The 18,344-nt window shown below is 34.2% G+C and overlaps 1 protein-coding gene across 1 annotated transcript in view; it reads left to right on the forward strand.

Moving 5' to 3' along the window:
• LOC119641161 (peroxidasin homolog) overlaps window positions 1–17,972 on the forward strand; it is a 25,032-nt gene extending 7,060 nt beyond the window's left edge. Inside the window, exons 2-7 of the mRNA XM_038039672.1 lie at window positions 12,961–13,146; window positions 13,301–13,623; window positions 16,766–17,161; window positions 17,246–17,407; window positions 17,486–17,666; window positions 17,740–17,972. Coding sequence (XP_037895600.1) covers window positions 12,961–13,146; window positions 13,301–13,623; window positions 16,766–17,161; window positions 17,246–17,407; window positions 17,486–17,666; window positions 17,740–17,906 — 1,415 coding nt within the window. The 3' untranslated portion in view covers window positions 17,907–17,972. The remainder of the gene's footprint in view (window positions 1–12,960; window positions 13,147–13,300; window positions 13,624–16,765; window positions 17,162–17,245; window positions 17,408–17,485; window positions 17,667–17,739) is intronic.
• The last annotated feature ends 372 nt before the right edge of the window (window positions 17,973–18,344 follow it).

Genomic DNA, 18,344 nt, shown 5'->3' on the forward strand with positions numbered 1-18,344 from the left:
CATATCTACATAAACTCATATGTATAAAGCGTATTATTCAGCAATTTATTATTATTTATACTCAGATATTTCAAACACAATTATATTCTCGTCTCTGTATTGTTACGGAAATTGAAGATTATCGCAACTACCTCTCTGCGTGTTTATTTCAAAAAAAAAAAAAAAAAAAAAAAAAAGCAAAAGAAACGTCAGCGTACATTATCTTATCAAAGGCTTATCCATAACTTTGGCGAAAAAGAAAAACATTTCAAAGAATTCTGAGCGGAAAAAACTTATCTGATATTTATTCTCATATTTGAGAGTAAAAAGCAACTCATTTCAGTGAGATGAGCTGTTTAAATAGCTTATAAAAAGTGAGAATACATTTTTTATCAATTTCGAAAATCTGTTCAAAAAAAAAAAAACAGAAATATGAAGCAATACTTTTACGCAACTTAACGTTTTCCCTGCACAGATAGCATTTATATTACGGTCGTAGCAATTTTCTTAGGATCGAACATTTCATTTCAGGGATCAACGACGCTCATATTGGGGTAGGCTTTGCATTTATTCACGGGAATATATTTTTCATTCGACACCAATAAAAACGATTACTTAATTTTTTTATTTTAAAATTTATTTATATATATATATTTAATATTTGATATTCTATAACAAATGAACTCGACTAGGGAATAATGTGAGCGTAAAAATAAATATGTATATGACTACCGCAAGAGCTGTAGGGGTAAACCACTCAAATACCTAGGAAGGTCTCTATACCGCTAAGCAACGCCTGATGCATATACACGATAATACATTTATTAAATGCATCCGTGTGCTTGTATGCTTGTAGTGTATTGGCAGACGTCTAGACCGAACCATAAGGTCTTCTTCAATAGTTTGAAGTAAGCATGATCCGCCTTAAACTTATCATTATGTGAAATTTTTCATAAAAATAGCAAAAACCAATTCATTGAAATTTGCTCCGATGATTAAGAAACGGACGACTTATCCAACAGCCATTTATTGTGTTTTATCTAACGAATTCTTTAATAAGAGCAATAAGTTTCCTTTTTTTTTTAAAGAACATGAGAAGAGTTGGGGAAAGCGATAACAAGCATTTTTCTTCGGTTCTTCTTTTCAAAATTGCCAAAGTTCTGAAAAAAACGCGTTTCTTTTTTTATATATTATACACGATTAATCACTCAAGGGATGCCCCTATTCGCATAACGCGGTCACGATCACAACAAAGTGGGGAAGGAAAGAAAGAAATAGGAAAGTTGTGGTCGCAGCTAAGTGGACGTGCGCCAAATTGATAAGAGTAACGCTTTTAACAGTCGAGCGCTATAGAGACTATAGTTACGACCAAAGTAAATTCTACCGCATTGAGATTTGTATCCGCGAACATTAACTTGGTTGTCGTGATTCGTACCCAACCGACTACTCATGCTACTTGACAATATTACTTCAACTAAGGCGAGAACCCTTCGCAGACTTGTAACAAAATTCGTAGCGCTTTGATAGCGAGGTGAATGATGACTGTACCGGCAACATTAGGAAAACGTTTGTTTAGTTTAATGGAGTTCGTCTAAAGTTAAAGCATAAGAAAAATATGTTTAAGTCTTGATGAAAAATCGTCACGAACTTTTCCTCTTACCTAATACCTTTCAATTCTAATATATCAGCGTAAAGTTGACGGGCTTCACAACCTATTTACAAAAAAGTTCAAGGCAGTGAATATCCGAAATTCGTTGCACACCTATCAGAAATGCAATAAGTTATATTTATTTTCCCATATATATATGTATATATGCATATTTCGGCCGATTGTGTGCGCAGGTATCATTTGAAGCTAACCGCTTACCGCTTACCGTATATGAGTAGTTTACGTAAAATTGTTAACGTCATTAAGTTTCTCAATCGTGTTGAAAAAGAAAATAAAACTGCTTTCTTTAGCCGTCACTTACGAATGCCTTCAGTTTATGGTTTGCAAGCTTTATTTTTTTTAAATTTTAATAACAAAGAAAAATCACTAAATCAAACCAACCGATCGCTGTAAAAGCTTTAAAGGAGAGATAAGTGAAAAAGTTTTATTTTTTTTTTTTTTTTTTTTTTGCTTCAAGACGCATGTTATGGCTTAAGTCGAGCAAATTTTCAGCAAATGTTTAATTTTTTAATATTAAGACGCGTTCTTTCCTAATGTTTCGACTTTCTTGAAAGGCAATGGAGGCATACAGATTTTGAATGATCAATATTCATTTCACTTTTTAAGCGCTACACTATTGACGTTAAAAGCACAAAATGAGAGATTGTTAGTTTACAACAAAGTTAAACATAGACAGTTTCAGGTTCAATTCTAGGCTTAAAGTGGTAAACAAGCGAACTTAAGTCTAAAGCTTAAACTGTGAGATCGTAGAAAGGAGTATCAATCAGAAGCAAGCAGTAGAGATAAAGTGAACAGTGTACAATATATTTTAGGCTTAAAGTATATTGAAAGCAAATATAAGTTCATATACATGTAGCTATTTACAAGATACGGTTTACCGCACCAAAAGACGAACCCGCGATTATCAACTTTTCAGTCGCAAATGCTATCCCCCTCGTCTGTACGGCGGCCCTTGTTGCAATTTTGCTCATATTCAAGCACTCCACTCACAAAATGTCCCCAAACTACTCTAGATTAAGAATTCTAAGCCTATTGGGAGTCGTTTTACTTCAGTAAAACGCACCGTATCGATAAAATAAAAAAAAAATTTTAATCCACCTGAGTATTCGAAGGCGAGGAATCTCGATTAGCAAGTCAATGGTCTTGGGTTCGAATTACGGTAGAGTTTTTAATAAAAGCCCATAGCCTTAGATGCTAGTGCTTTTAAGAGTTTAGTCTTAGAATTTATTTCAATGGCGAAATTAATAATAATAATAACAAAAAATTTCTCTTTAGACCTCACACGATCTTAACGGTCGATTCAGATGACAATGATCCTACATAAGTACATGAATGCATACTTTCACCGCTAATGGAAAATCTTGCAAATCACTTTAATGAAGTTGCACGTCTTCCCCAAATATGTGTAATATTAAGCAAAATCCGCGATATATTGAGTTCATCATCATTCATTCATTTTGGATCTCTTTCATACAATTTGAAAATCTGCTCTCTTTTTTGTTTAAAGCGATATGTGTATAGGTATATATCGAATTCCTTCACATATTTACATGCATGCATATGAGAAGGCATTAAAAGAAAATTTCTATAAAAAAACCACAAGAAATTCACATAAATTCATGAAACGTTCAATATTTCCTCACATTAAAATTATTTGTGCATAATCAACTTACAAATATTTTTACAGTTTTTATTCCTTGAAATTTCATGTCTTGACCACGTGCTGTTTTTTTTTATTACATGTTAGTTGTAAATTTTCCATTAAAAATAATTTCTAGCAAAAAAAATGTGAATGCATTCTTGCAGAGACTGTGCAGAATTTCTCAATCTACCGCATATCCCGACACGTCGGGCAATCAAGAAAGGAAAGGAAAAAAAATTGCACAATATTTTCTCAGAAATCGAATGATTTTGTTAAATTAAATTTAAAATTTTCATTGCAAATGAAAAATGTTTACCTTCTTTAGAAAATATGTAAAGGGTCGCAGAGAGAGAGAAATGAGCTCAACTCAAGCGAGTTCTATTAATTATATAAGTTATACGAAGAACTGGATGCCTTAGCGCGAGTTATCACGATTGCACGCAATCTGAAAGAACTTTCTTATCAACTATAGGCCTAGGAATGAATTAATTAGAGCATGCTCAACAGCATGCTCGAAGTCTTGGTAATGCATTCATATTCACATAACAATTTTCTATAAATAATCGATTATTAAAAGAATTAATTTTAATTTTTGCGATTGTCCTCATGATCGGCTAATGTGACTTTACATGTGCACGAACCATATCCTCTTTCGAACGTTCTTCTTCGTTTCAGCGTTTTTTGCGATTCAAATGAAGTCGATTTGTGAAGCTGAGAAAATGATTGAGTAGAAGATGATTGAGTTAAGACCCCGTCCCACCGTAAGGAATAAAACTCCTACGCTGATCTCAAACACATAACTATATCTTTTTTTTTATTAGTTTTCTTCTTTCAATTCCTGTGTAAGAAGAAATGACGAATGTACTCACTTCATGACTGCTTCCGCCTTCGTCGAGGATAGTTACAAAAATAGATATTATACGGTTCATAAAGGAAATTACATTTAGTTTGAGATGAATTTTGGACCCCTGTGTTGTTAAAAAAAATTTATGAAAATTAACGAATCAATGGACAGATGGCGAAGAAACATATTCTGTGGATTGATACCTGCTAGAAGCTTTCAGCTCAGGGCATGTTTGAGCTTCATTTCATAAGCTTCCGTGAGAGATAAGTTTTCAATCATCATTTTGCATACACCTTTAGGTACTACGGCAAGACAACGTGAAAGCAAAAATGTTATCTATATTGAAGATGGCAGTCGCCACCAGGTAGAGCCAAATTGGGAGATATTAGTCCATATTTCGGGCAGTTCCGAATGACCGATCACGACGCAATTATGCCTGAGTTGCTATGCCAACACAATGTGGGAAAGGATAAATTAAAAAAAGAGGGCTTCGAAAAGACAACGCGAATTCTAGTTGACTCCAAAAAGCATAAAATAATCACATAAATGCCATCACATAAGCTTTTTTTTTTTTAAGTGGACTAAAAGGCGCAAAATTAATTTTCTCTCAGCCGCTTTTTTGTGATTATTTGGTAAACCTCGAGGTGCATAGAAACAAACGATTTCACGCAATGAAATCTTAAAAGCCGTCAGGTTTTTATGTAGAATCTCATAAAAGTTTGTTGAGATAAAATTTATTTTCCATTTTTTTTTTATATCTTATACAAAAGCTTATTTAAAAATGATCGTTTTTATATTTTTTATTATTACATTATTATTGTTGAAGAATACAGTCGCAAGATTTTTCGACTTTGTCGAAGTTGCTTCACTTTTTTCGGTATATTAGCGCGCTTTCGAGTACGATTACCATAAGTATAAAAAGTATCAAAAAAGTTGAATTTTGTATTTTGCAAACTTGTTACTAAAGGAATCGCAAGAACATATAGACTGCTATTGAGTCATAATGCCATCAAATCGAAGAAAGAAATGTGTAGATATGTGCTTGTAACGACTTATTAAAATCAGGCTTAGAAAAGCTTGGTATTGAGATATTTCTTGATGGTTTTGCTCTCTAACCGAGACCCTGTTGTAGCCACACTTTCTGATGATATATATATATATATATATATATATATATACATAGCCAGAAAATATTATCTCCTGCTACCTCGGCGATGACAACGGCATTATGAACACGCAGCCAATATTTATTCTTTAAAAATAAACAAAATCCATATAAGTTTGCTGACGGCAAGAAAACGTTTTGGCAACCTTTTCAAAGGCGTCGGTCGCATCTCTGGCACAATAGTCATACAGACGGCCTTGAAACTATATCACATAGTGAAAGTGTTGTAATATGTTCTACATACGTTTGTAATACGTATGCAGGGATGCACAATATTTTCAGACAATTTGTCAATGTACGCATGTTTGTTACACGTACACACATTAAAATTTAAACTTCACATGCAAGGTTTTGTGCAAGTAAGGATGTTAAGGGTGTACATTAGGTTTGGATGCCGAATCCAAGGTACGAAAAACTACTTAGTCAGTAGAAGTGTAACACTGCGGGCGAAATATAAAGCAAATTTTTCAGTTGAATATCGCGATCACCACGAAATGATGAACTTACTTTTCATCTAGCTATGTTAATACATAAAGAGTTTATATATGTTAAGAGCAGGATCCACGCCCATAAGCCCGAAGCAACCGACTAATCGACCGAATATCATGCAAAACGAAAAAGTCGCTCAAAAAACAAAGTCATGGTGCTATTCTTCCTTCATTAACGCGGTCTTGCGTATTGTGATTTTTCCCGTCCGGACATATTGTTAACAAGGAATATTTTTTGAATGCTACGAAGGCGATAAAAGATATAAGTAAAAATTTTTTGGTTATAAGCAAATTCACCTTATTTTTTGATCACAATAGTATATATATATTTTTGTGAATTAAGTCCTTAAGGCGTTTTCTTTGCTGCCAAAAATCTTAACTCTTACAACAGGTGTTACATGCTTACGAATATATGGAGAAATAAAAGTGCTATTTAAAATATCGGAGATTTCTGATAGAGAATGTTAGCCCGCCGCCCATTATCGTTTGGAAAATAGCAAAGTAAATTTTCAATACCCATAGCCCAATATTTAGAATAGGTCGCTATATCGTCCTCTCTGTAGGCCTTTGGGGCAAAAATTTATTATTGCTCAATTATTTTAACGCAAGTTGAGAATAGCAGGTGATTACAGCTTACAGCTTTGATTGCAAAGATCTCCTAATGAGAGCTTTTTATGATGTAACGTATCTTTCTTGAATATATATTTATTTTTTTTCTTATAACAAAAAATCTTGAAGTGAAAACTTCAACTGATAGAACCCTTCACTTCTTTAGCTTAAACAAATTGCTAGCAACGAAATGTGTCAGTCAAAAAGTCTACATGACAAAGTAAACAAAGTAAAGCAAAAAGATTGATTGTTTTTGCTCTAAGCAAATAATTACATTTAATTTATTTAATTTAACATTTTGAGTTACGGTGCAACAACCAATACAGAAATAAGTTATCACAAAAAAAAAAGGAGAAAAAAACAACCAAAAGGTAATTGTTGTTAAATTAATTTTTTAAATCATTTCAAACAAACGCACGTGCAGCTTGCAAATGTGCAGAAAAAAAAAGAACAAAACTTGTCGGCTAAAAATAAATATTTGAATCTTAGCTCAAAAATAAAATTAAAAATTAATATCCTGCGTTGGAAGTAAATGCTCATAAATAGATATTATGTTACTGAACGGCAAGGAATTAATGACTCGCAGAGTGGTTGTGAAAAAACTTATCACAGCGCGGTTGAAATTAAGCATTAAATCTGGTAGTAAAGCGCAGAATTACTCTGTTACTGCTTTCATTAATGTTTTATGCATATTTTCTATAATAAAAACAAAACATTACAACTTCACGAGCATTGCCAGCTTTTTTCTCGAAAAATGTTCGCTTATTCTGTACAACAGCAAGTACAGCTAGGTAAGCGAGAATATATTGCTTTTAATAAGATAGCATTACATGCACAGTACATGCGCATTGCGAACATAAGCATTAACGCACCATTAAAACATTAAAACAATGCACTCCGATGAGTAAATGCTACAGCCTTGAGGTATACGCACTAATCCTTAGCCTAAAATAAAAGAACTTATTATTAATTTAGCTAGAAAAAGAGATTCTGAGACTAAAGTCACAGCACAGCACTAGCAACTAAAGCTATCGGCTTTATTGAAGACTCTTCCGCACTTGCGATTTGAATGCATGACCATTGAATTGTTAGCTGAACTCCTTCGTTCAATCGGCTACTTTGGCCGATGAAAAAAACAAACGAAGGTAAAGAAATTAGTCGTACGAACAACTTCGCCACTGTCAAATTTTCTTATTCGAACGTATTTTAACATTCGCAAAAAAATCTATCGTAAGAACTGAGATACCCGAAAACTGAAACTTGTGAAGAAATTTTAAAAGAGCGATCCAATCTTGGTGATGGCCCCGTTAACTGTTTCGGAACCCTTTCAATTGTTTCCAAATTTTATGCGTTTGAAATTTAGTGTAATTTTGCGACAGATTCATTGATTCCACTTTTGAATAGCTCAGCTAAGATATAGCAAATGTTTGGCTAATGGGCTAAGGGGGAGGGGGACTGGTGCACACAGATGCATTACACAACATGAAAGGAACGGTCTTAAGTCAAAATTGGTCTTGGCGGGATTTAGTTTACTGTAACAAATGACGAGACAGACATGAGTAAATAAAATGAGATTTTTACGTGGAAAACACTCTATAAGTCTACTATAAAATGATATATAATGAAAGAGAAGACAAGACACTGAAAAAAATATTTATATCTATAAAGAGATAAAAAAGATGTACGCTGCGATAAGTAAAACCGTTTTTTATCAACAAACATATTTTTAGGGATTTTTTCGAAGTAAAAAATTTACTTAATTAGTAGCTTCAGTGACAACTAAAGTAAATTTCTGGAGCTAGAGTGAATAGCAAGCAAACATTTGGGGGCGTATTTTGCACATATGCATGTTTGCAACAAGAGCGTGAAGCTATGCATGTTTAGTCATTGTACATAATGCATATCGCATTTGATAGACTACAATATTCGAGGTACGTCTTCCTCATTAAATAGCAGGGCTTTCATTTTATCCAATTCATCCATCATAGTGGCTGAAGCCGACGAGACATTATTTATATTTACTTATACCATCGAATAGAAGATATGCTTATTAATATATCGACATTGTCCGCTGATAGTCGCGCCCAAGAAAAAAAATAAACACTTTTACTAAAATATAAAAATAGCTACAATGTAGTTACATAGGTTCAGCTGACATGCCCGCAATAATTTGCATTTTTATATACAAAAGTTAAGATTCTGGATCGCCAGGATCAACTTTAAGATAAATATAGGGTACACTGTTATTTTACTTCTACATTTTGAATGCTGTTGTCTCTCAATCTGTTTGCTGCGTTTGGCTGAGAGAGCAGTGAAAATCGAGTTACGGAACTGCACTTTGATACATTTATTTTGCATTGACGGCCACACCTTGAGTTAAAAAATGGCTGCAACTCCCTATTCGTAACTACGCCAAAAATGGGCAGAAAGTTGTTGCTGATAAATTATAGCTAATGTTATAAGCGTAAGTAGAGCTCAGCACAAATATTGACAAAGTCGGCTGAATATTTGGTGCAGAGGTGGTCTCGATCAGCTAACTGATATAGCTATCAAAGGATAAATGTATTCTGAATTTTCGTCCGCTAGGCATCCTAAAGTACCCATAAGATATCTTTATTATATTATGGTATTTTTTTTTTTGCAATTATACACTCATTGTACGGAGATGCTCGGGTCGATTTGATTTCGGGTGATATTGAATTGAAATTGTCAGTGAATATGGAAAAAGTAGAGGTATAGGTAATACTGATTTGAATCTTACAAGTGTTGAAATATAAAATTTGGCATTGGTTTTACTTTACTTCCAAACATGAGCGAGCGACGCAAGCCTAGGACTATCAGAAATGAAAAACGATCAACATGGAGCAAAGTAAATTTTCTCTCCTTGAGATGGTCTTCAAGAATGTACTCTGTCTCGGCTGGGTTAAAGATAACAGCTCGACCTTGACTCATCTATTGCCGCTTTTCGTAACTCTCAGTGCAATGCTTGCACATAAGTGCTTAGCTAACTAGACTCATAAAAAGAGGTTAAAATTGTATTGTTATCCTCCATGTGAAATACGCTTAATAGTTGTGAAATATTTATTTAAAAGCCAACATACTCTCCTTGTTTGTTTATTTATTTTTAATTGTTGCAAGACTCAAGAGTAGCGCAATCAAATTTCCTATGAAACTGAACATAGTCTTTGAACTTTTTAAACTTGTAAGCAATTCATTTAAGAGATAAGAAAAAATGCAATTAAAAATTTAAGGCGGGAAATTTGCAACAACAAAAAAAAAAAAAAAACTAAATATATAAAGAAATTTAGTAAAGTTAAGTAAACATGTACAAAACATATTCGGTTGGCAAATAAGAAATATCGCTCTCTTTGTGTTTATTTCATTTATTTTTATTTTCAATTTTATATTGTGTCCGGTTTTTGGTTGTTGCTTATAAATAATTGGCGGTTTCTTCTCTTTTGTTGCTCTTATAGGATTCATTACAATTTCCTTTTCTTTCAAAATTCTCATAAATATTGTCAAGTCAAAGCATACGTGTTAATCACTAGTCCCTGCAAACTACTTGCTTTGAGTGTAAGCAAAGCCGCATTGCAGTCTGTCATGAAACGATATAAAAATGACTGTTTTCTCAAAGACACGGTACGATGCTCTATAATAAGGTATGGGCGCGACTCTCTGCAGTGTCTGAAGCTTCCTTCTTGGTGTTGCAAACGTTTCGGCAAAAAGAATATACCCCTCATCCTTCGGTATTGGGTATAAAAATATAATATTTGCCGGTATAACCTGAATTTTAACTGAACCTATACTTTGCGGATGACTTACCTACAGACAGATGACTATTATATTACAACGGATTAAACAATTTGACGAAGCTAAAAACTAAATTAACCCTAAACTTCTTACGCGGTAACTTTGGGTCACTTTTGAACTTTGAATGTAAATTTTGCGATCACTTCTTATGGCATTTCAAAACATCTATGACCCGTGCATAAAGTTTCACGTTTCTATATAATTTTCTGGGATAGATGACTGATTCTAAGCTGTAAATAAATATAACAGCATTTTACTTACTTCCAGAATTCCCATAAGTGAGTGAGAGTCACGTCGTGGCTTGATTAGTTATATAAAAGAAAAAAAAAACATTTAGGACTAGAGTTAATGAGAGAAGTTTATTTCCCATAAAAGATATTGAAGACTCACTGACGTTAATGGGATCCAAGGACTTTCCGAAGATATTTAAATTAAATATGCAAAAGTTGATTATATAGGGGAACCAGCCATTGCAAGAAGCGACTAAATTATTTATCAATATCTAAGAAGGTGAGAGGATTTCGTATCGAATGTAGATTAGAAAGAGCTTAGCAGAAATTCATTAATTAATCCAAACCTACAAGAAAACATAGAGTAAGAGAGTTACTGAGAATATGTTTGTAGTTCGAATTAATTTCAATTAGGGGAAGAGGGTTTAATGCAACACTTTGCAGAGAGAATGCCAGTAACTAAAGAAAACAATATAAATATTGTCAAAGTCAAGGCCTGGTTATTAGTCATTAGTCTCTGTGAACTACCTTCAAATTACTTTTACTTCTTCTGTTTTGATTTTTTGCACACAGGCCTGTTTAGATACTGATTACCGGCAAAGACAGACAAATAACACCGAAATTGTTCTCTTTCTACTAAAGTTTACGTGAACATCAGTTGCCTTAGGTAAGCCTAGCATTAGCAAAGCATTAGTTGCGAACGAATTGGAAATCGTTTAAGGAGTACCGCCAAACGTAATAGAATAACATTCGAGGAACCTATTAAGCGGATATTGTAGTGTTAAAAAGAAAGCAAAACCAGAGGGATCCTCAGGAGACATGTTAATTTAGGTTCAAAGTCACTTAATTCTATTACGACAACGAAAGTAAGTTGATTTAATGAAAAATCTCTTTTAAAATTTTCCGAGCCAAACATATAAAGGGGAAGAGAGTGAAAAGGTTTTTCCTTACATGATTATATTAATTCTTTTTCTTCTTCTTTCTCCAATACTGTGTTCACATGCTTAGCCTCATAGGAAGCGTTTTAAGTTAATCAACCAAAAAATGCAATAAAATAACCTTCAGTTTTTATAGCAATTGGAAAATGCCAACAATAAGCGTAGACTACATATTTATATACAATATTTATATACAATATTTATATATATAAAATTTATAAGAAATTTTCATTCGACGATTGCTTTTTTAACCATTGCATTAGGACTGCATATGAATATATGGTACACCTGTCTTTCGCTTTACACGGTAGATAAGTCGCTTATACAATGTAAACTGAAAATGATCATAAATATGACTCATTTAATAGAAATAACTCAGTTACAATAGCAATAAAAAAAAAAACACTTTTCTCAAACAAGAGTGAATTGATAGAAAAATATATAAGACATTTGTAGTTGTGTATCTTTTCTTTTTTTTTTTTCTATATGCGTGCAAAACACATGAAACGTTGAAGTTGAATGCATTGAAATGAAATAAATATAATTAACAGCATTATTGTCGGACAAGGCTGATCATTAGGTACCTTATACCACTTTGCTTAACAAAGTCATTCACTCATTTTCGTAATAGTACACCTAAAATTATAGAGTAAAGGCGTACTGTTCATAAAAGCCCTTATATTAGAAAATGGACGAAACCTCAACTAATTTTGTTCAAATATACCGAACTTAACTTACTTGTGAAAAAGTTGATCATATTTCAGATCTATCCGCCTAAGTGGCCGAATGGGCAAAGAGTCTCGAATAACAACTCAACGGTCGTGGGTTCAAACCTCAAGTGCGATAGACGTTTTTAATAAAACTTACTAGTACTTGAAGACTTTAGTCTTGGAATTAATTCCTTAACTAATTTAATAATAATAATAACAATAAAAAATATTTTTCAGTTCTTTCCGTCATAAAACAATACAAATTAGACCTCGTCGATATTGTGTTTCCATGAGAGCCTGTAGTAGATAAGGTGAGGTCTAAGAGTTGTTGACTTATGTGATCGAAATCCCCCGCCCATTCATTACAAAATCTTACATATTAGACCTTTTCGGCGTGTAAAGGTTAATTTTTCATTGCAACTTTTGGAGGCTGCTTGTTCTGTCAAATTGTTATTATTATTATAATAACTGAAAATTAGGCCTTTTCCTGCGTAAAGCTTCAGTTTCCGCAGAAACGATTACATGGCAGGGGATGCAAAAAATTGCCCAATCCGATTACAATTTTTCACATCAATTTATTCGGCGGCGTCTGTCACGAAATTTTCAATATTAGAATAATTTTTCATACAACGACTTTTCAATATAAGGCATTATATGGCAAGCGGTCGAGAAAGTGCTCCGATCCGCACAATTTTCGATAGCGTTCGCCCTTGGGCGATATACCAAATTCAGCCAAACACCAACGAATGTTGAAATATTCATCGACATTCTTCTTTTATGTTCAAAATTCTCTTTCACTTATTCACAAAAAACTTTATGCATATTATGAATATTTATATTAACTTTAGATCGGTTTTCTTCAACTATTTTATTTAGACGGGGCCCCGGAAAATGAGGATAATGATTATTATGATTATGATTATGGGGAAGTGGATAATGAAAATCCAGATCCGTTGATAACGAATGTTAAGGATCCACCGTATTTTGAAAAAACACAAACAAAAGTATTAGCCTCAGCCAACCATGACGTTATCATGGACTGCGATGTTAAAAATATGAACGGTAAGTGTTTATTTGCTATTCATTAATTTTTCAAATCATTACACACAACAATACTCTGGTGTTAAGTCCTAATTAATGCATACATTATTGTCTGATGTAATTTGTTTTTCTTCTCCTTCCTTGTTTTCTTTTCACCTTTGCCATCTGTGCATAGCGAATAATGCTGTTGTTTGGTACAAGGACAATACAATCTACACTAACGGTCAATATGCTATTAATCATCGAGTCGAAGGTTTGAGAAATAATTCTCTCTTATTAAAAAATATACAAACCGATGACGCAGGCAACTATTATTGTGAAGTATTACCGCAAAAGATACGTTTGCATGTGATTTTAGAGATTGAACGAACATTGACAATACACTGTGATGGTCGTGAGGTATTGGATCGTACCGTTGTCTACAAACAAAGCGAGTCACACATTTGCAAGTGCAAATCTCCCGGTTCAGATATAAACAACATTAAATGGTTTATAAACGTAAGTATGGTTGAAATCGTTTTCTATTTTTTTATCGCACCTGGCAATGCATCTGAACAACGCAATCAATTAGCGATCGCTTTTACTTTTCATTACATTACATATTACGTTGGAAATAAAGAGTGGAAGGTGATAACGTGTAAGGTGTCTCAAGTCGAGATGACATGTTCATGTTTTGTGAAATCATGTCATTTGAAATCTTGCCTCGACTGTCCATAAACACTTTTTAAAGCAATTTTTTTTGCGAAATTTTAGTTGAAGTGCATCGAAGCTTTTCTTGAGTGCCCACAATTTTTTGATAAAAGCATTATTATCGTTATTATTACCACGTTGGAGGCCGCTCATGCCGCCACCTAAACGATCCTTCGAACTTGCTCAACGTCTTAACTCACCACCTTCTTTTGCTCGGAACACCATACCTACTAAGTAGGGCATCACTAACTGTCGGCTAACCACTTGCTATCCGATTCTACGTATACAAACGCATTCATACAAAACGTTGCAAATCGTCTCGGCCGTTCCTTGCAAAAACTGCACGAATCAGTATTTGAGGTACAGCTATTTTTCGGGTGATTGTATGATGGAGTTGCGACCCTGTACTTTCGCTGGTTAGCTGGTCTTTTTCTGTTCTCTTCGCGTTACCGGCATCTTGGTACGGCTCCTTCGTATGTAACGCTACTTTTGACAAGAAATTTTCAAAATTACAATTTTTTTTTCATATAACAACTATTGGGGGAATGGTCGAAAAAATGAACCGATCTGAACCATTTTCAATAGCGTTCGTCTTCGGCTCAAACCACGTTACTGTACCAAATTTCATTACAATATCTCAAGAATTGCGACGTGTAGACTGAACACAAGTATACACGGACAGCCATCAGACAGGTTTAGATGAGTTCAAACTACTTAATATAACAAGTGGTGCAGGGTATAAAAAGGCTATCTATAAAATTCTTGAAACCTTTCTCTTCCTTGAACCCCCCTTAGGACAAACCGATGCCATTCGTGGCCTGTAAAACCTCTATAAGATATTTAAATGCGCTTCTTAGCAAAACGCGTCGCAACACGTCGCTTGTTAAATCTATGGCTTCCTTAAGAGTTTTTGCCAGCATTACGAGCGAGAACGGTTCTGATCGTACGTCAATGCACTATGCTGCCAAGCTAATGTTCGATCATCTTAAAAGAGTTGATACTCTCTGCATATATAAAATATAAAATTCACAACGAAAATTTAAAAAAATTAAAAAAAATAAAAAAAACATTTGAATAATTTCCTGCACTGACTTCCGCTGTAACATGCAACACGTACAAAAATGCTGTTCGCCCTAAAACAATTATATAAGAAATTGCAAAACTTTTAAGTTGATGAAGGGCTAGGGAAACTGTTGCTACAAGGGAAACTTTTCCCACACATCCTTGTGATTGTTGCGATTTGAATGTTTGCGTTCAATTTTAAAACGTTATCCGTTTGCAGCTTGTAGGCAATTCTGGTTTGCCATAGCGCTTTAAATTATAGCCCGCAATGAATCTGGACAAGGAACATTATTAAATATGATCTGTCAAGCAAAGATGCCTGCTGGCATCTATATGTACACCCAAAGACATCTATTCAACAAGGTGAATGATCGAGCGTGTACATGAAAAGCGATATTTGTGCCAAATTTCAGCGGGTAAGCGGACGGACCAATGATTCCAGCCGCTTTTAGTCAAAATTTCATTTAGTACCTTTGCTTCTGGTTGTTATAAATGAAACATAAAAAACATTTAATAGAACTAACTATTGAAGGGACCATTAAAATTATGGGCCGTGGGGAATATTCTATTACCCTATTTTCAAAGTGCTAGACAATTTTACACACCACGTTCACAATTTAAAAATACAATAAAATACTTATTTTCGTTACTGCAAGTTTACAGTGAACTCAATCCGCTACTATTTAAATGCGAACAACTGTTATAATAATAAAGAAGAAGACACATATGGCTTAAGATTGGATGTGGATTTGTAGTACTCACCTTACCTTGTGTACGACTTTTATCTACAACGTCGAGCGAAGATTCATTAGATGTTAGCTGGTATAAGATAAGTTCGCAAGATAAAGTCAAGCTCCATTCGCCACTAGCTGTCGTTCGGTGTTTGTTTGCAAAACAGAGTGAAGATTCATTCACTACAAGACTTGTATCTACTTGGTTTTGTTCGAAAAAACATTTCGCTTCTAACTTGTTTTGCTCAAAGTAAAAGATCAAGGGATTTTACGTGAACATGAGCGCTCGAATTCGAGAAATTCAATTTTGTAGCGATTTCACGAGTTTTTCTTCGACGAATTGTATCAATTAATGCCTTTACTTTGTTGTTATTAGTGATGCATCTTCACCTTTGTAGTTCCAGTTTCGGCACTGGTCTTCTATCCATAAACACACAATCAATTTTTGTCTTGCTTGAATAGCATTATTAACTTTTCGATAAAATACTGCTTTCAACTTCTGATATTTGATAAAGAACAATCCTCGCTATATCAGCTGTCAAAATGTGTAGCGGCAATCCGATCTTAGCATGAATTTGAATCCGAGAAAATGAAAAGAAAAATTAAATGACTTTTCAAACAACCCAGTAATATATTTGAAAGCTCACTAAATATCACTGTTACGATATGTCGGTAGTGTACCGTATCCCATATTTTGCATATTTAGCAAAAATAAGTCGAATGTACCACCAGCTGGTTTACGAAAGAAAGAATATGTACCAGCCGATGTACACAATATAGCACAGGATATACTACGGCCGTCGCTTAGCGTATTATATAAAACTTACGTTCTATAGATTTCAAAGCGTATTTAAATATGATTTAATAGCATTTCTAAGCTCAGATAGTATTTATATACGATATCTTCTATCCGTAGGCGTACAGTTAGTGAAAGATTTCATTAAGGAAAAACTTCGCATCTAGAAATGGTCGTAATTTGTAAAAAGGGATGAAGTTATTAGGTTTTTGTTAAGCGTGGATATCCCCCATTGTTTTACTTTCCACTTTCACTTAGTCACTCTGGTCGATGTCAATCGTCCAATGCTTGGCAGAAAGACAACAATCTGTGGCTGACTTCGATTTTTATTATAAAAGAAAAAATTTTGATTTCATTGCAGGGGCAACCGGCCGAGGAAATTGTCAATGAAATCGATCGTAACACACTGATATTGAATAACATCGATGCTCATTACAGTGGGGTTTTTCAATGTTTAGACGATGATGGCAGTGAGAAACCCAAGCACGGCATGTTCAATATTTTGGTTAATTACATACCAAAAGTGACTACACATCGTCATCATATCAACACGAACATCGGTAGTAACGCTGAACTTTATTGCGATTATAAAAGTGAACCAATTGCAGTTACCAGGTGGCTTAAGAACGGTCACTCTCTAAGTTACTCTGAAAAGTATATGATTTCGTATGCAAAGGATAAACACTTCAATCGTACAACACTTATAGTGAACGATGTAGCGGAAGATGATCTAGGCGAATACGTTTGCCAAGCCGAGGTGACCTTAAATAGTAACAGACGTTTTAAGTTTTCTCTTCACTTTTATTTCTTCTTCTTTTTTCCTATCGACTATATTCTCTAGAACGCTCTGGGCACGAGTGAATTGAAAACACATCTTATGCTGGAGCCTGAGAAAGGGCAATTTGAAGATATTAAAATACTCGGAAATAAAGTTATATTAAATTGGATAGTTAGAAGCTTACAACCGTTATCAGAAGCCGTATTAGATTACAAGCTGAAAGGTGTAAGTTTGTGTTTTACTTCCTTGCACAATACAGTGAGCGTAAAAAGTAATTGATTTAAACTTAAATTACGTTAAAAGTCGTACACTTGGAGCACTACAACGGTATTGCATACACAACGTCATGATAGTGGCATTTGGAAAATCAGTCATGAAATGGAGCTTACGCCTGGCGAATGGCAAACGCGAATAAAAACCAGAAACACGGCGGGTTGGTCGAAATTCTCAATGCCGTACATATTCGTTATTGAAGGCGGCGAAGGTAAGATAGCTAATCATCTTTACGCATAACAGTTTACACATATATATGTATATATAAAATCTGTATGTCTTAGATTTTGATATACTACCAGATGGCTGGAGTGATCGCGTGAACGATGTAATGCTTGCCGGTTTCGGTGGTAGCCCAAATAACACTACCAGTAGCTCTACCTCGACGAAAGCTCTTTCCTGTTTAAGTTTCTGCAGCATTTTATTACATCTTAGTCATAGATTTCATTAACGTGTAAAAGAAAACTTCTGTCTATTGTTTTTGTTTAGTTAATTTATGCATAATTATCTGTAAACAGACACATGTACATATATATACAATCTAAACCAAATATAATTATAATTAAAAATCTATTTAAAAAATATTTAAACGTTTTTCTATTAATACTTCAAAGAAGTAAGTAAGCAACTGGTTTGGTTAATTACCTGACTCAATAACAATGCGTATAACCGCACCTTTAAAATGCAGTGATAGACTTTATTGATCATCGATCGTTACACAATTGTATATGTCAGCGTATAAGTCTTCCAATGATTTTTTTCTATAACCGCCGCCGAGAGATGAAAGATGTATTTATGTTATGAAAGCGTTTGCAACGTTTGCCTGGACGCAAGCTTCAGGGATCCCACAAAGTGGACATATTCTTGAGCAGCATCAAATTCCGAATCG

This window comes from Glossina fuscipes, unplaced genomic scaffold (assembly GCF_014805625.2).
Source record: "Glossina fuscipes isolate IAEA_lab_2018 unplaced genomic scaffold, Yale_Gfus_2 147, whole genome shotgun sequence".
Lineage (NCBI taxonomy): Eukaryota > Metazoa > Arthropoda > Insecta > Diptera > Glossinidae > Glossina > Glossina fuscipes.